Genomic DNA, 18,703 nt, shown 5'->3' on the forward strand with positions numbered 1-18,703 from the left:
ACAGGGCTCCCGAGGTAATTAGATCCGGGCTGTGCAAGGTAACCGGGCAATTCAATGCAGCTGAAGGCCCATTTGCTTCCCAAACAAAAGCGGAGGGGAATAATATTAGCTACAGAACTTATCTCCTTGGTGGGGCTGTGCTGGTGCCACAGCTTGGCCATTTAAAGACACCTTGCAGCAGCATATCTGGTAGAGTCTCTGGAATACTAGAGATGCTAAAAGAGCCCAAAACAGGCAAAACCACAGCAGTGACACCTTTGCTTAGGAAGGCCACCTGCGAACAGGATTTTTTCACTTCCTTTCAGGGATTCCCCTTGATGGGCAGGCTGCCAGAGCACAGAGCTGCCCGCCCGGACTCCTGGGTCCCATCCCCTCCCCGCCCAGCCTGCCCCCAGGGCTCCTTGCAAAGCACCCGGAGCAATTCCCCTACCTCGGCGGGGCAGAGCTAGGGCTGGAAACAGCCAGGGAGAAATCCCAAGCGCCCGCAGCCACCCACCAGTGCCTCCCAGTCGCGACGCTCTGCCCCCGAGCTCTCTTCAGCCCCGTGCTGGGTGCAGCCGGCGGGGTGCTGCTGCACCCAGGCTTGCACCCGGCAAGGGGAGAGCTCGCTGCCTCCCGCGCAGGGACAGAGCAACCAGGCTCCCCCCAGCCCGGGAACAGCACTGCCGGCGCGGGAGGGATAACTCTCCTCCTGATCGCTGCCGGATAAAGCCCAGCCACACGGCACTTACCTGCAGCAGCCTCCCTGCACCAACCCCGCAGCACACGCCTATAACAAATAAAAGGCAGAGCAGCACCGAGTCCTCCTTACGGCCTCCCGTGGAGTTCGGGCTGGGGGCACGGGGCTGATGGCGGGCGCCGGGGCGATCTGTGCTCTCCCCTGGCCCTGCGGGAGCCGGGCCGCTCGCCGCCCGCCGCGCACCTGCCTCCGCATCCCCGGCGGAGACTCCTCCTCCGGGCACCTTCCCTCCCCGCGGCCCCCGCGGCCTGTGCCCGGGCCCCCAGCTCACCCTCGGCTCAGCCCCGGGGGCAGCCAGGCTCCGCGGCGGCCGCTTGGGCTTCGCCTCTGACGCGAAAGCGACCGAACCTACCTTTCCAGTCGGCCGCGCTTGGCACCGGCACCCGGAAAGCAAACGCTGCTGGAAGGCCACGGCGCCGCCTGCCACGGCCACCGCGGGCCCCGCGCCCCTGGGCTAGCGCTCTGCCGCCTGCCCGGGCGGCCAAAGCCGGCTTTTTGCTTGTAATTGCAAACTGATCCTTCCCGCAGGAGGGTAACGAGGACTAAAAGGCAGACATCTGGTTGTACAAACGGCCAGGCTCGTACGTCTAATTTTTGGGGCAGATCCACCGCAGAGCAGAGGCCAAGCGTCAGGGCCGACGTTTGCGGCGTTATTTATCGCCCGCAGAAGGGCAGCAAGGTAAGTAAGTCTGCTGCGGAGCATCAGGCGGGGGAGATCTCCGCGTCCTTTCCCCACCTGCCGCTGCGCGCAGATCCCATGACACAGACAACCAGGAAACGACAGCGGTTACCCCGGTCGGCTTTTCAGTAGTAACACTCTTAGTCTTTGGGGCATAGCGGTGGTATACTGTAGCACCATGGTGGAAGATGTGCTCTATCTTCAATTTTCTAGTTAACGTATGATTCTCACAAGTTGCTGAAGCTACAGACACTGTAAGAACACCAGGAATTGGGGAAATGCTGTTCATTTGGTGTCAGAACAGAATCTCTACCAGCAAACCAGGATCAACATTAACAGATTCAATACGCCTCTTCCAACCCTTCTAGACGAAAAAAAAAACCCAAGTGTAAAAGAAGGAAAATTTGGAGTTCTGACAGATGCAAATCTTTGATTCTTGGAAGCACAGTTCGGAAAATTATTTTTAGATGAAATTTCTTGTGAAGGGCAGCTGCAAGCCTGCAGTTTTTGAACTGCTTTTTAAAAAAAAGTTTCATTTCTCATAATGCTTTAAATAATGTAAATAACCCTGAATTTAGAGAAAAGAATCATTTTCTGCTCTTCCACTCTTGGGGGACTTTTCAGCAACAGAAATGATCCAGGAACTGCATCTATGTGGGACACGCACGTGTGTTTTTAATTCTGTTGTTATGAATAGCTCTTGAACACAGCACGGGTCTTCATTGCTCAGAATCTAGATGCAAGGGCAGGCCTCTGTTTGCTCAGTGAAGTTCATAAGTGACAAAAGTGCTTAATAAGTTACTCAAAAATTTACCACTTGGTGTTACTTGTTACAAGAAGAGGTAAAAACCAGACGTGCTTTCCAGACAAATGGCAAAAGTTGGGATATCCAACATTGCATTAACTCACATGACTTCGCACAGCCAACACCTTTTTTTTTTTTTTAATCGGACTCTGGAGAAACAGCCCTGTGTAATCCCCCCACATCCTTCCCTCCCCAAATCCCCTGCAACAGGTACATCAGGACAGGGGCAGCACATTGCAGGTGGTCCAGATATGCTGACTCTCTGATGTGCTGGTATTATATAATATATAAACAGCTGAGATTTTCTTGTCTTTTTCCCACCACTAATTTGGTTTCCTCTCTTCTACCCTAATGTCAGCTTTCATGAAACTTGCAGAGTGTAATTACCTACCTCTCTTTAAAATCTGACTGAAATTGGAGAGTGGGTTCAGAATACATTAGAAAGGGACTGACATAAGGATAAAAGCAGTCATATAGGACTCATTTCCTTAAAAAACAGGCAAGAAAATCTTTCCCATTATGCAGTTGCTGTCGATCTGTGACTGAGGCTTATACTTCAATTGAAGTGATTTTCACACAGCAAAAAAGAAAAATGGTAAAATTAGGATTCATCAATGTTTCTTTTATTCACTCTGCACTGGGTGTTTCCCCTTTGCAGTACAGTGTTTTGTAGTTACAGAGTTTGGAATCTATCACTTATCAGGAAACAAATGCAAAGCTGTGCAGTTTTCCAAATATACATCCCACCCAATGGGATAAAAATAAAATTTCTCTTGTATGTTGAGACAATTGTTCTCATCTAATCACTGGCTGTATGGACTGCAAACCTGTCACAGAAACAAAACCGACAAATGTTCTACACAGTAGAGAAAAATTCATGAAATTTCTCAGCATGTCCAAAACCAGCACAAAGACATTCCATCATTTTCATTTTTTGTCCTTTTAAAAAAGTGGTGATGAGTCATGGACTCAAGATCATTTCCTTGAATCCAGATGGCACAACTTCACCACACTTGGCAACTTCGGATCACTTCCCGTAGAGCTTGTATTCCTTCCACGGTCTTGTCCTTTAAAGCCATGGCGAGAAGGACAGGTTTGTTCCCAGCTTCCTGAGACACAAACGCCACCAGGTTTTTGGCGCAAACATGGACAAGGGGCTGAAAAGCAAGAGTATACAGATACACACCGTTACATTTGGGAGGACCCTCCCACATTAGTTAGCAGACGAGAAGTCCTGCAATGACTTGTTCATGAAGTACGTTGAGAACCTGTCTATACTGGACTCAGTCCTAGCATTCAGTTTGCTGAACGGTTGAAACGTGATTTGAAACAGACATGTAGTCTGTCCGGTCAGCAAAGCCAAACCACGGTACAAGACATTTTAGAAAGCACATTCTCAGCCAGCTTAAAATGGAACAGTTTGAGCCCATGAGTGGTAGACACCCAAACCACCCTGAAACAATTTAACTGGAGCTGCACTTGAATCAAGTTTTGCATCAGTCTGGAAAACTTGGAAAGCCAGTACGGAGATTTTTTCCTTTTGCTAATCCTCCCACCCAAACTACACCACCAAATATCAAATTATATGAAATGCCCTGGATCCAAACACTTCTATTCCCATCACAAACTGATTCATGAAGAAGTCCCTAAGTTCTATTTTCATTTAAAAATTTATTGCTGAACAGGGCATGTTCTGCTGACAAACTCTGGAAAAAAAACCTGCCTCATTTTAGCAATTCTTAGAGACCCTGGAACGGTGTTATATACACAGGCCTTGGACACCATGTGTAAAGTTCATTTTGTTTTGGATTTTAATAGAATAATGAAAATGAGAAATAAGCAGTGAGGCTAAAGGAGGGAAGAAAAGGGTTATAATCTTCTTAATGAGGTTTCTTTAACAAAAACATACAGCTTGTCCAGGTTTCATTTACACTCATGCTCTTATGTATTTTACCTGAAGGATTAGTTTGCTTGATTTTAGCTACCAGAATGGGTCAGAATTTGCACCATCCCAAATGAAAAGCAGAAAGTCAGCTAATTAGTAAAAAGCCTTTTCTTAAAGTTTAGATTGAATAACTTGCTAAAATTATTTAAAAATACTATGTAACAAAGTAAATTAAGGCACCTCCTGTTTCCAATAAAACACACACAAACAGCTTGGGGCAGGCTGGAGTTTTGGGTTTTTTTTGAATTAGCAGACATCACACCAGGGAAAGCAAAGCATCTCACATCTAAAGAAGGAAGGCTATTACTGAAGAAAGAGAACTCTATAAAGAGAAGCTGCAGACAGAATCAGGAACTTGCGTTGCTAGAGTTTTTCTAGTTAAGGTTAGCAAGTAATATTTGACAGCTCCAACCCTGATGGAAAGCCTCATAATCTTGTAGCTCTATAACTTTTTGTTTAATGCTTGACTAGTTGACGCTTTGCAAAATATGTTTTCTTTTGTTTTCTCTCCAGCCTTGAGAAATGGTCGATAAAAACTCATTTTGTTGGAGCAAAACAAATTAAACTTTATCAAGGGCAGGTGCTGGCAGGCACACTTGGGAGAGGGCAACTAAAGTCCATTACGGGGCTGGCACAGGGAAGCAGGGGGAGAAAACGGACTGGGAAAGGAAAACCGATTGGAACAGAAGCCCAAAAAAGGTTATCAAAGGCTCTATGTTTGCTCTTAAATCAACAGGAGCTGTATCAAACCTACTGTAAACATGGCCAAGCACTCCATATCCTGTCGGATACAGAAAGCAGATCCCCAAAACACACAGCGCACAGTTGGCTAAACTTTTGTTACGTTAAAGCGCAAAGGTGCATATTTTTCAGATCAACCCCTCTTCCCTTTTGGCTTTTTAAGATGATTTTACCACTCCGCCAGCTCCGCGGGAGCTCGGGCAGCCCCAGGGCCGGCGCGCGGGTCTTTACCTCGTCCTGGCCCAGCAGCACCCTGGTGGCCAGCGCAGGCCGGCCGAGGCCGCCGCCGCCTGCCCGCCCGGGGTCCAGGTAGACGAGGGTGCCCATCTTGCCGTACTGCGTGGCCACGACGAGGACGGCGTTGGAGAAGGCCGTGCACACCACCTCGGTGGGGACGCCGCGCACCACGGCCGCCCGCTGCCTCGACGTCACCACGGGGCTCGCTGCCATCCCTGCGCGCAGCGCAACAGCGTTGGGTTAGAAACGCGCGACGTGCGAAGCCCGAGCCCGGGCGCTCGCTGCAAACACCCGGGTTAAGTCGGTTCAGGAGCGAAAGGGGCACCCAGAGGCGTCGGCGAGCGGCTGACTGGACAGACACAACCGTGGACACGCAGCGCGCACCCGGGGGGAAAGTCAGCCGCCCCGCGCGGGAGGGCTGAACTACCCCGCACCAACGAGCTCCTCCGGGGCTTCGCCGCAGCCCTCCCGCCGGCCCCCCGCCCTCCCTCCCCCGCAGCCGGGGCCGAAGGGGGTAGACCAGGCCCCGGCCCCGCGGCCGCGTGTGGAAGGAGCCCCGCGGCCTCCGCCGCCCCGCGGCCGCCCCTACCCGCCGCCGCGCCGCCGCCTGGGCCGGGACCGCCCCCCCTTCGCCGCGGCGGAAGCGGCGCCTCTTTCCCCTCCCTCCCTCCCTCCGCCGGCCGCAGCCGACATGGCGGCCGCGCCGCGCTGCACCTCGCGGCCTCCCCCCGCTGCCCGGCCCTGCCCGCTCCCCGCCGTGCGCGGCAGGCGGCTGCGGGGGTTTCGCCGCGGCCCCGCTGCGGGCGGGGAGATCCCCCCCCGTCCCGGCCGCCCCTGGCCGAAACGTGCCGCCTCGGGCCCGGCCGAGGTGGGGAGGGGGGACCTCGGTGCGGACGGGGGGCGGCTCGCTGCGGTCTCTTATTTCCCCCCCCCCCCCCGGGTTTCCGCCTCAGAAGCGCTTCCCGCCGCTCGGGGCCTCGGCGCTGCGGCCTGCTCGAGGCCTCGGGGAGCGCGGCGGCCTGCCGGCCCCGCGGGCGCCTTTGCCCCCCAGCGTAAGGCTGGTTTTGGCGCTGGTGGAGGAGAGGGTCGGACCTGCCTTTTCGCCCGCGTCCTGCCCGCTCCGATGGCCAGCGCCTCGGCGCCGAAACGCTCTCCGCAACACTCCTGTTTCTTGGACAACGCCTGCAGCTTGACCAGGTGGTGGCTGCTGCTCACCTGCTTCATGGGGGGAGATAAACGCCTATTTTATGTGAAGAGTGCAGGAAAAATTACTTATATCTGTCGGTAATAGATATAAGCATTAGCTTCTGTTACTGGCATACAGTTAATCCACTGCTTACTGCAAGATTCTTTTCCATTTTTTCTTTCTCTGATATGGTCATGAATAGTAATTTTGGCCAAATTATCAAAAGCGCTGAAAACTGGGATTTCTTGGACTTGTGTGACTTTCTGCACCTTTGTAATTACTGTGAATAACACATCTAAAATAAATATGCTCCAAACCTTCATTTCTGTTAGTTCTACTTTACCTTCTTTCTGCCATACATAAAACATCCCAGTTCTGGCCGCAACAACAGCACCCTGAATTTTAGGTTGTCTGTTCAGATAATCACTGTTAAAGACTGCGTAATTTGTTTTGGTTTTGCATTAGAAGCTTTAAAACTTCTAGCTAGGATTCTGGGAGGAACACACAGACTTTGTGCTGAGAATGCTTTAAGGCACCATTAGAGAGCAGCAGAGGTCCATGGAAAAGCTTTTAACAGCACAGGTTATTCTTGTGGTTAGTACAAATGGAGAGGCTTGATACTTTTTCGGCACTCCTTGCAATCTGGCAAATACTGTTTTCCAGCACTGTGAAAAACCAACATTCCTCTTTCTTCCTTACCATCATCATGTGAGGCTTTGCCTGTTTGATGGAGATAATGGCAGCTCTAGTCACTAAAGCCTCCTGGCTCTTAAAGATGTTTATTTCTACTGTACCTTCTCTGGAAAATAATTTTACTTCAAGAAACACAAAGGGCCAGATTATTCCTGCCATCCTTGCCAACCTCCATTTTATTTTTTATATGGCAGGAGGATGAAGAGGGTCCGCTCGAGTTCAGACTTAGATGGAAACAGCTCCGCCACCTGTACTTCAGTGTTGTTCATTAGTCTGGGACCAAAGAGTTATTTTTAACACCTTCAATCAGTTGGAAATCTCATTTTGGCATGGAGCTGAGGTAGGGTATAGCAAACTGACTACATCAAGCAGACAGCAGGAGGCAACTGAGCACTGAATCTTCATCACCAAAAATAAATACATTAAAAATGTATATGAGCTGTTACTAAGGAGAAGGCTCCTATTGTCCACGTGACTCAGGCAGAGCATAGAAATTTAAGAATGCGCCATGGCCGATAATGGGACCTTTCCCTTGAGGTCTGTCTGCTTGCCACCTGTTTCTGATCATTTTCTGGCTGAGAAGGACATGTATCTGTACCTATGCTCTGGTTATCTATAGCGCTTTTCATCCACAGATCCCTAATCACATTGCAAACATTATTGCATTTAGCTTCATAAACTCTCTTTGGACATAGGAAATTATTAATACATCCCGTTTTATGGTCAGAGGGAAAAAAGAACAGAGACCAACAATTCAGAGGCCATCAAATCCTTGGCTGGAGATTCTGCAGGAGTCCAGGATCACTTCTTCCGTTCTCATGCACTTACTGCTAAAGAAATGTAAGTCATGTGCATGTCACGATCTCAATTACCGCAGAAAATCGATGACTGTGGAGCCCAATACTTTGACAAGAAAAACTGCCCATAATATTGCAGTTTTATAGCTTTATTATTATTAATCTGAGCATTTTCTTAGTACTCTTCTTTATAAAATGCTTAAGTGTCTCTGTGTGTAGACTGGAAGGAGGCTGCTTTTTATAATAATTGTATTTATCTGAAGTGATTTTATAGAGAAAATGCATAAGATCCGCAGAGCTTTGGAAATGTTTCCCACTTCTCTCGAAAACTAGACACACAGTGTTTCAGGACATCCATTAATAATCCCTGCTCTTGGGAGCGCCTAGCTATCAAAGTGCTGGGTTGGTTTATTAGTTTACAGGTTATTACTTCTCTAGTTTAGATTTCTCTCTTGTATCTTTTATGATGCAGAATATAGACTATGAGCTGGAACCTCAGGTGCAGCCAGGCTCTGTTCTGCGCAACCAAGGAGAGAGGAAAGGAATTAGTTTGCTCCCTGATGCAGGAGCTGCTTGGGAATTATTTTGGCCCGTGTTGTAAATCAGTTACGTGAAGCAGAGCTGCCTTTAAGTACTTTCCTCTGGCCAGAGAACAGCAGAATGCTCCTCTTGCTCTTATTAATACCACAACAAGGTCGGGGGACATGGGTGGTGTGGGGCTGCTGTGCCTCTCGCTTCGGAGGTGAGCGATCTCTCTGTGGAGCCGTTGTTTCAAAGGGGAAGGAGAGATGGCAGAAATTCACCCCAGGGGGTTTTCAAGCAGTTCCCACTGCGAGTCTGAGAGTGGCTGTGTTCGGAAAATGCTCCTCTTAGGGAAACAGAGGAGCACATCCGAGGCTGTTCCCAAAGCTTAGCTGCAGCCCCGCAGTCTGGTCTCCCTGGCTGCTCTCTGCGGGCAGCAGGGAGCTGCTTTGTCACTGCTCGATGCAGAGCGGAAACGCGGCTTTGAACCTGGCTCTCTCTAGGCAGGAGCCAAGCCTGCCAGGGCAGAAGCCAGCTGTTGTAAATGCCTCCTAGTTTCTAGGTCCCAGTGAGGTTTGTGCCTGACATAGGTATGGGACTGCCAAGCAGGACCAAAACTGAACAGTTTCTGCACATGGACAGAAGCAGGACGTTGGGCTTCCAGGGAAGCCTGAGGTCAAACTGTGAGCAACTGAGGAGCTGGACACGTCCAGGGTTAGGTGAGTGCGGAGCAGCAATTTCAGAGTTAAAGCTCTGAGGCTCTCACTTGATGTGCTCGTATTTTGCGGGAAGATGAGGGGCTTCTTGCTCTTTTGTGCGTTGGGGCCTCTTCTGTGCTCCCTAGGATAATGAATAATATCATTTCTTATTCGAAGAGACCAGTCTAAGAACTTTGCTTTGTCCTTAAGTTGTCCACATATCTATCATTGTATGGGACATGTATTTCATTCATTTATTGCGTGAGTAAGAGGAAGGCTAAGCCAATCAATCAGGCATTGCAAATCCACTCTAAGCTATTTTATCTATTGATTGAACCTTGTTTTTGGGGTAGAATTCAGCCTGAACCCCCCCCCCCCAGTCTTTTAACAAAAACTAAACACAAAGCTCAAAACCAAATTGTTCCCTTTCTATGTAGTCTTCAGACTGCCCTTAGGTGCACATTTGAAATTGAAATCCTGAATGTGGTTGCATGCCTGAGACTGTCGAATCATGCTATTGTCTCGTTTTCCTGCATTTGCAACTCAGTAAGGAAATGATATGGGAATGGTCATTATTGTCTGTGCAAATAAGACGTGCCCATGTATCGTCACTAAGATATTTTCCTGCAAAAGCTCAATGTACAGGGTAGGGTTTTGAAACACGGCAGTAAGCCAGCGTGCTCTGGCTGGGCCTGGAAGCATCTAAGTAGTAATTTGACTAGAGCGCTTTGGAAATTTTCTTTCAGTTCTGGCAGTCTATAAATAGAGGAGTACCCCAGCCCTTACACAACTTGGTTGTGCTGTGTCATTTGTGTTTTCTGAGCTGCTGTGCAGACTGGGGAAGGAGGAGTTCAGATCCACGGGACTGGGATGAGAAATGGGCTACCTTGATGCTGGGGGAGAGTTTCAGAAGGGGGCTGCTGCTGAGATTGCAGTACCTGGCAGAAGTGAGGCAAGTCACACCTACACAAAGACTTTGCTGAAAACAGTTTCCTGGGTGTTTGAGCTATGTGTAGTTTACTTATACTCAGTACCTTTAAAACCAGTGGATCCTGCATTTCCTAGCAAAAGGTATCCAGAAATGACTCCAACAGTCACTGAAATGAAAATGACATTTTTGAAATATGTGAAATATATCTCCAGAATAGCTCCAGTCTACCTATAAGAGCTAAAAGAGCACCAGCTACCTAAAAGGAATACCTTGTGAACTCAGTTTGTTGCTGTCTGATGATAATTTTATCCTCGATATTTATCATAAGATAACAGCTGGCTGTGCTGGGCACTGTAGCCAGGGGGTACAGAGCAGAGAGAGTCATCACGATCCAAGATTGAGTTTGAGCCCCGTTTACATAATTTTTGTTTGTCAAGTAACAGCCCTGCATTGATCATGACCATGACAGCGCCTGTGGATGGTATCGTCCATCAACAGATCCACCCTAAGAACAGCAGAAGCGTTGCATTTCTGGAATGGCTGAAGATATTATTTTTCTACGGATCAGAAAAGACAACAGTAATCACCATAAAGCTCGCTGTAGTTTATGCAGGAATTTCTCAGCTGCTCGTGGTGGTCTGTCAGATGAAAGACAGCATGTAAATGGAGTGGATCATAAAAATAATTGTAGCATAGCTTCTAAGAACAGAATTCATATTACTCTTTCTGCTAAGATGCGTGAAAATACAGAAAATGACAACAAAGCTGTTGCAGAAGCAACAAGAGAATATCACGGTATTAGTATAATACTAATAGTGTAGTCGGTTGTATAAATCACTTAATTGTGACAACAAATTAAATAGTGCTGTTTTCTAGAATTCACCCATAGTTAAAATGATGTATCTTGATGAGACAAATGCTTTGTGCACTGCCAGCAATATATTAGCTCCTCTTTCAACTGAGAAAACAATTAAAAACTTGGTTGAAAAGGGCATATTTTCTCTGTAGCCACTGATCCCTAAAACTCTGGAAATAATAAAGTGTTTCTAACAGTTGTTCATTATTATACAGTTGAAAGAGGAAAAATCCATTGTCTCATTATGTTCAAGACAGTTATGAGATTGCACTGGGAATATTTGAAAATGTAAGATGCGTACAGTCAAATGTTTTCAACTTTGACAATGTATCATCATTTGCAGTTGATAATGCTACTGTTAACTTTGGGAGATATCAGTCAGTGCACGCAGTGGAAAATAAGAATAAATATTTGCTTTTAGTTCATATACTGCATAAATAGCAGCAAAGTACGCAGTAGAAAAGTCATGATTTGATTTTGAGGGTTGAGTAACAGAAGTTTCAGAATTACGGGAGATAATTGTTTTGCCGAACTTACTTAAATATGTGGAAACATTCAGGCCTCTCCCAGGGAAGTGGGAGTCTCCTTGCTTTGCAAATGAAACAATAGCAAAAGGATTTGGGGTATTAGAAATTACTTTTGAATATTAGGTGAAGTTTGCCCCAGTCTGATTTTTAAATTCTTTAGGGATGTTGAAGATGGGCATGGTGGAAATGCCTGGTATCCGAATACTTCCTCTTTCACAGTACATTAAATTTTTTTGTCATCTACTCAAAATTAAAATACTCTCCTGTGCTGAAGTTTAGAACATAAAACATTAATTATGCTGTAAATCACAGCAAAGAATGAACAACATATTGACCGTACGTGCCAGGCCTGCGTAAAGACATACCATGACAAGGCAAAAGAATGTAAACAGATCTCCTTCAGCAGTACGTATAAGCTCTCAGATCCCTGTCTTCATCTGCCTACACTAACCTGATTCAGTTACTGTCTCTGAAAAAGTGTGAGATTTTAGGAAACTGGAAGCCTTATTGAGGAACTTATGTACGACATATACGACATTTCCAAGATTGGAAACAGATTGATGAAGAATAGAGATTTGAAAGATTTTGTGAAGCTTGCGTACATGCTCCAGGAATTTGTACTTAGAAATAGTTCAGTGTTTATCTGCAAAGCCTAGTTATCTCAATTTCTTAAAACTTGCAGAATTTACTATGTCTGTTCCTATCTCTAGAGAGTAATAAAATAAATATTTTCTTCTGGAGGCAGATTTAACATTTCAGAAGCCTACAAAATGTTGAGTCGGTTAAAGCTGAGATTTAAATTAAAGTTAATTTCAATTGAATGCATAAAGAATTTTGTGAACCAACATAAAAAATGAAAAAGTACCAAAATTGTTTATAAGTACCATTCTAAGTAATGAACTGAAGTTTTTGATGATTGAATTGTACATTTGATGGGCAATACAAATGTACTCTTAGGAGAAAAATACAATTATACACTGAGGATAATGGCATTAAAATAGATGGCATTAAAATAAAGCATTGTCTCTTATTTTGCAGGTGCTTATCTCCTATTTCTGTCCAAAAAAGATGATCATCAAGAAAAGTGGATAAGTTATGAACTTTTTAAGCTTCATCCTGCAAATAAGGTTTGAATATCCCATAAGGAAATCAATGCCATTTTCCTGCTGTCTCTTCTGTCTCTGTAAGAGATGTCCTGCATAAGTCATCCCCTGCACTTTACTTACAGTTATTCTTTTATTTCTCTAGGTGACTCAAGGCTGAGCTCCCGTTGTTGCTCTTAACTTGATCTAAGCCTCCTTTCCTAGCTTCTCCAAGAGCATTTTGGAACCACTTTGCCCTGAAACCCTGAGATCAGAGGAGAACACTGGGGGATTAGGTTTAAACTTGTTAAACTGAATTAACACTCCTACCACATGATTCTGGCCTGTGCCAGCCCTTCTAATCTTGTTCAGAGTTTAGGATAATTTGTTTAGTAGTGCTGATCAGCTGGAGGTTAATTCAATTGGAGTTTGGTTATTTATTCATGCCCGGATTTGCTAAGTGTCACAGCAGATACATGAGGTCTCTGTTGCAGTTATGAGACGGCTTCATTAGTGTGACGGAGAGTCCATCTGGATGACTTCCTTTCCTCACTGCAATAACTGGCTGTCAGGGCTCTCTCCAGTGGAAGAAATCCTTATATAATGTCTCCCTTTCATTTGTGTCATAAGTGTATTGATTGCAACTTAAAATATACTTCTCTGTTCTGATTGCTGGTTTTGCCAATAATCTTACTCAGGGATCTCAGTAATATTCCTGCTCTATATTTTAAATTGATATTAGAGTTAAAAAAGTACAAATATATTTAAAAAGTAATTTGTTATTAATAATCCAGACTCAAACAGTATTTTGGTCTCAGAGAACTTCTGTTCACTTCAAGGTCCACTTTCCCCATCAGTGAAATGCTGCCAGCTCTGGGGTGGAACACAGTCGGTCTTTTACCCTGTCCAGAATTAACTATACAGAAATGGAAGACAAGAAGGAAGAAGAAAATCGCATCGTGCTAAAATCTCTGGAGGAATTTAGGTTGGCAGAATGTTGTTACTCAAGCTGGAATGTGGCCAGGACACCAGGATTAATGTTAGCACAAAATGCCGCTTGATTGCAAGTGTTCGGATAACCTTGGATGAAAGTCTTATCTGAAAAGAGGCTCTTCTCACAGAATAGGGCTCCCTGATATTGGCTGGGGCTTTGGTTCAAGGTTGACTCAGAGAATTTTTGCTGTTGACTTCAGCAGGTTTTGAACTGGGCAGCTCTTGAATGGGTAACAGATCTCCCCTTCACAGCCTGAAGCACAGCAAATAATTTCCCAGTGAGGATTCTATGCCATAAACCGATGTCTCTTTTTAGACATGCTGTGATTAGATGTTTCCTGATATATCATGCAAACATTACAAATAGGAGCCTGAAGCAATGCTTGTTGGGGAAAGGTCCTAAAGATTAGAAGCCAGGAAAAATGTTCAATATGGAGAAAGCACTGGGCCAAGCCAAGCTCCTGCTGCCGCATAAAAGTGGAATAGCTGCTTATGTCATGCAGTTACTCCTGAGCAAGTGAGACAAGAGTTCACCTCTTCCTTGGTTTATTCTCCCCTCTATATGTTTCTACAGACAGTTCTCTAATACATGTTATGGGCTGGCTGACCTAGGTGGTGCCCAGTGAAAGCTTTGATGATTAACAGCAGCATTAGTCCGCATTTCTTCTCTTTCTCTCCATTTTTCAATTAAGTTGTGAACCTTTTTTTGAGGAGCAACCATTAACTTTCAAGGAGTGAGAAATGTTCCCACATCTTGGGCTTTCTTCAGAAACCCCTGTCACAGTTACATACTGTGAAATATGGTTTCCAACAGGATAACGCTCCTAAAACCAGCTGGGACCTGCATTACAACTCAGCATTCTTTGCAGAGGTTTATTTGTTGTTGACTTGGAAGCCAAGTCAGAGATTTGAGAAGAGACTTCTGCTTATCTACACAACAGCACATCAGGGGTCTCAGCTCTGACACGGAAGCTGGAGAGACCTGGACTACAAGGAAGATGTGTCAGTACCCGTCTTTGTTGCCAGACAAGTGGCCTGCTGGGGTTTGGTGTTCCTTGCACTGGTCCTGGGTTTCACACAGCTGCAAGGTCACAAGGAAGGCATCAAGGGACCATGTGGTGGGCGCTGTTGCTCAGCACTGAGCCTGCTACAAATTATAAAAGGTGCTATATGTGGGAAAAGCCAGTGTTTGTTCCCAAGAGATAGGATCTGTGCCTGGAGGAGAAAGAGCAGTGTGTAACTCACTCTCTACTGGTGATTCCCTTGCCCTGCAGCCACTTCTTTGCAGTAAGACAGGAGCTCTATGCCAAAGGAGCAATCTTGCAGGTTGCTGTATGTCAGCTGCACATAAAATTAAGCTCTATGTGAGTATGTGATGTGCTTTGCTGTTTGTTTTTGAGGGAAAAACCCATCACTGCTGTTATGGGTGTGTGTGTATGTCTGAGTGAATTTGGTCTAGACTGTTTTGTAAGTGGAGCTATTCTCCATCCTACCTGAGCCTAGAGATGTCTCAGGTTTCCCTCATCTTCCATGGGAGCCACTGATCGTCCCATCTCCCCCAGCTCAGCCTTCCCATTCCTCTCCTGCAGTACACCTGACTTGTATATGAGCCAAGATATGATTCCCTCAAGAATTCATTTAATATTTCTTCTCCCTGTCTCCATTGTTTTTCATTTAAACAGCATCTGAAATGCTCAATGCTTTCCCTAACTTTACTTTGACAAGATAATCTTTTAAATTAAACATTTTCATTCTCCCCTCCTTCTATTTGAGGGCTATTGTATAATTCTGTATTTTAAAAAAACAGCAAACAGAGAAGTAATCACAGATGCATTTTGCTGAAGAGAGATAGATGGCCTGACATAAAGGATTGAACATACTATTCTGCAGATATCCCTGCTTCTGACAAAATGGGCCAAATTCATTCTTTGTGTAATTCCACTGGGGATGAACCAGACTCAGGGGCTCTAAGGAAGACCAAGTGCTGACATTTTGTTTCATCGAGTCCCCGGAACATTGAATATGCTCTTGATATGCGAGAGTTGGCTGAAATCTGCAATCAGCTCCACGAGTGCAACTGAATCTGAGTCAGGAGAAGTGACACCTGCGTGATGAAGAAGGGCATTCGTTATCCTCTGTTCAGGTCTGTACCATTCTAGGTGTGTGGACAGAGTTCAGCATGTACTATCTCAAGCAGAGAAGGATCACACAATCATGCTCCAACTTTCATTTCCTGTATATACTTCTACTATGTGCCGGCATCTCAATGCCATACTGACAAGTGCGTAAGCATACCCTGTTATATCTAAATATCTGCTATATACATGTGCATCAGCGAACAGATGCACATTGTCCTTATGAATATGGATGGACCAAAATGTGTAGCACGACCTTTATGTCAGGCTCACTTTCCTTCACATGCCTGTGCTTCTGATAAATCACTACTGTCTTGGGGCCATCTGTGTCAATAAAGCCCAAAAAACTGTTATTGCGGGTAGCAATGGTACAGTTGTGAAATCTGCAGTGTTGTGCCTTTCACACACATATTTTTCGTGCCCCAAAATAATCACAAGACCTTTGAACAAAAGAATAAAAGTCTCAAAGATGGTACAGGAATAGAGAAGGAGAGGCCATAAACAGCCTTCAGCCCCTGCCATCAGAGGCAATATAAGATGGGAAAATGCCCAGATGATCATGTCATGCTGTCACTAGGACCAATCCTTTTGGGGATGGTGCAGTGAAGAGCTACTGAGAAAAATGTTGTCAAAGAGATTTCTGTTGGAAATGTCATTTTGATAAATCAGGCTATATTGTTTTGATCACTCCCCTTTTAAAAGTAACTTTTAGATTGCAGTGTCCTGCTTTGATGACTGTTGGAACAAGGCTGCAGTCTTTCATGTTATATCAATTTTTCATCCACACTTTATTTTACATGGAAAAACAGAAAGCAAAGAAAACATTTGATTCATCTAGCCCACCCATGGGATGTGCTTGTTTTGTGAAAACTTGCAAAATGTTGGTTCCTTTTTCCTGTTTGGGAAAAAAAATGGAACTTCTCATCCTTGTGGAGAAGGGAGAACGAGCTCTGATGAGGCCATCTGGTACTGAGGCCAAAATCAAGGTGCTAAACCAGGGCTGGTACTGAATTGTCTCCTCTTATATCTGAATACAGAAAGGTCTCTTGTTCAGCCATATATTGCTCTGATGTCTTGGTCATGCCGTGGTGTGAAGCAGTAGCACTGTCCCTGGGGGAAGCTGTGCTCCATGCTTGACAGGCAGGCCTTGGGGAGCACGTGCTGAAGACTTTATGCCCTCTGAAACACAACACAGGACGCCTTGTCAGGGATCACTGGCAGAGGCAGTACATCTTGGCATTTAGCCTTCAGGGAACCTGGCACTTCTTGCAATAAATCCTCAGGGAGGGCACTCAGGTGCCCTTGACAGGCGTCTTAAATGGAGAAAGCAGCATATCTTGGCAGGGAGCTGGAAGAAAAGGCAGCCTTGGCAGGTAGCCTTTGTGCAAGGCAAGTGCTTTGCGGTTCTCCTTTAGAAGAAGGAAGCGTGATGCAGTAACAGGTAGAAGGGGTGGATTCAGTCCAGCCCCTTTGGCCTTGGGTCCAAGGTTGGAGCTCCATGTTCCCCCCTAAAACCCTGTGTGGCTTTCACAGATGAGAGGTGAGCCGTCCTCACACTTCTCCATGCTTTCCTTGCTTTGCTTTGTGCCTCAGGCCCCACTGAGGGTTGGTTTTCACCCAAAAGGCAACTGCTTGGAAGAGGAAGGCTGTTTAAGTGAGGTCTCAGAAGCAGGGAAGGCACAAGGTTTCCTCTGAAGGAAGGGAAGCAGGCGTACATTGCAAAACATTCTCCGAGAAGGGGACATGGTCATCTCTGGAGAGAAGTCTTGAGCTCAAGGGGAGGAGCTGGTGCTGTGTGCGGAGGTGGGGAGAGAAGATGTCTCACTTTGGCAGGTGGAAGAGCAGCTGTGGAGGGACTGTGCTCAGAGCTGGGGGCTTGGGTCCTGCTCCACATTGAGCTGGCTGGAGGACAGTGTCTGTGACGTATGGACAAGGCCATCCATCACCCAACCAGAGCACCTTGTAAACTGGGCTTGCAGGCACACAAAATAAACAGTAAAACAGCCAGGCAGAGCAAGGAAGAGGAAAGTGTTGTCATTCTTCATGTGCCATGGGATGAAGGAGGCAGGGCAGCTCCTGTTTCTGGATGCCACAATGATGGTGCTCTGTAGAGCCCACTCTGACTAGAGAAACTTAAGGCTTTCGACCACTTGAAGCCTCTAAGTAGTTATTTAGAAGACCTTTTCCTCATCACAGGTATCTTGCAGCCAGGGTGAGTTACGTCAGGTCAGAAACACCCTCCATTTTGCCATACTTTGAGGGAGTCTTATCAAAATCCTCCCCCTATAATATACATAAAAATGCATATATGTACATACACACACACGCACAATCTCCTGCCACTGAAAGCAAGAGAACAAAAATATTGTGAAAGTCAGCTGGATCCTCCAGAGAGAGGGATGCAAAATATGTATCCAATAAAGCTCTTCTGATGATACCCATAAATACAGAGCTGAAGTGCTGGCCCTGCTGTCCTCTCCAGTGCCATCCCACCAGAGCTGTGTAGCTCACATCCTGAGTCATCCCCAAGGAGAGCAATAGATGTTGTACACTTGAAATGGTTTAATTTCTAACTGGCCCAAGCACAGTTTATCCCTCCTCCATCAAGCAAGAGGAAGATGGAGAATTTTAATATCTTCTAGTGAGATCATGGGACCTCTGAGTCCCCAGCTTTATTCAATGTAGTTGGTGCATTTTACCAGTTCTGTGCAAGAAACTGCAAATATGGGAGAGGTTGGGCTCCCAGATTGCACCGGAAGAAGAAGAGAATGTCAATGCCTGTGTAGATAGCCGACCGTTTTTGTTTTCTGATTCAGCTGTAGGACCTTGAGATCTCTGTTTTCAGCTGTGGGAGACTGTGTTGAGACTTATAAGGTTATAGCAAGGTACTCAAATGGCCTGATTTCCAGAGGCAGTAGTGATGTGTTCTCACTTCAAGAAACAGATCTGCGGTCAGATGCCTTTAATGAGGATCTAATACTTTCTTCAGTTTACCCTGGAAGATCTGAGGTTGCTACAGCCATTCCTTGCCCACGGCCAGCCTGTGTGTTTTACAGGCAAACTGAGGCAGGGAGCTCCCCGGCTCTACTGCCCATCCTGAACCAGTTCTCCCAGCACACAGAGAGGGGTCAGCCCCC

The 18,703-nt window shown here is 46.1% G+C and overlaps 1 protein-coding gene across 2 annotated transcripts; it reads right to left on the minus strand.

Annotated features, from left to right (window-relative positions):
* Positions 1–2,824: 2,824 nt before the first annotated feature.
* Positions 2,825–6,594, minus strand: PSMG3 (proteasome assembly chaperone 3). Of its 2 annotated transcripts, none has more exons than XM_067306167.1 (3): positions 6,239–6,594; positions 5,141–5,361; positions 2,825–3,380 (listed from the first exon to the last, which is right to left on the minus strand). In XM_067306167.1, exons 2-3 carry the CDS (start codon positions 5,357–5,359, stop codon positions 3,228–3,230), a joined length of 372 nt encoding a protein of 123 aa, XP_067162268.1. In that variant the 5' UTR covers positions 5,360–5,361; positions 6,239–6,594; the 3' UTR covers positions 2,825–3,227. The 2 variants fall into 2 exon arrangements, with proteins under 2 accessions (XP_067162268.1, XP_067162267.1); XM_067306166.1 differs by lacking the exon at positions 6,239–6,594 and adding an exon at positions 5,736–5,764.
* Between the last annotated feature and the right edge of the window lie 12,109 nt (positions 6,595–18,703).

This window comes from Apteryx mantelli, chromosome 16 (assembly GCF_036417845.1).
Source record: "Apteryx mantelli isolate bAptMan1 chromosome 16, bAptMan1.hap1, whole genome shotgun sequence".
Classification (NCBI taxonomy): domain Eukaryota; kingdom Metazoa; phylum Chordata; class Aves; order Apterygiformes; family Apterygidae; genus Apteryx; species Apteryx mantelli.

What these genes read in the sequence shown, in the direction of transcription:
- PSMG3 (XM_067306167.1), bottom strand. Translation starts at nt 5,359, where the DNA reads ATGGCAGCGAGCCCCGTGGTGACGTCGAGGCAGCGGGCGGCCGTGGTG. An exon ending in TGCTGCTGGGCCAGGACGAG is followed by an intron (nt 3,381 to 5,140) that starts GTAAAGACCCGC and finishes CTTGCTTTTCAG; the next exon opens with CCCCTTGTCCATGTTTGCGC.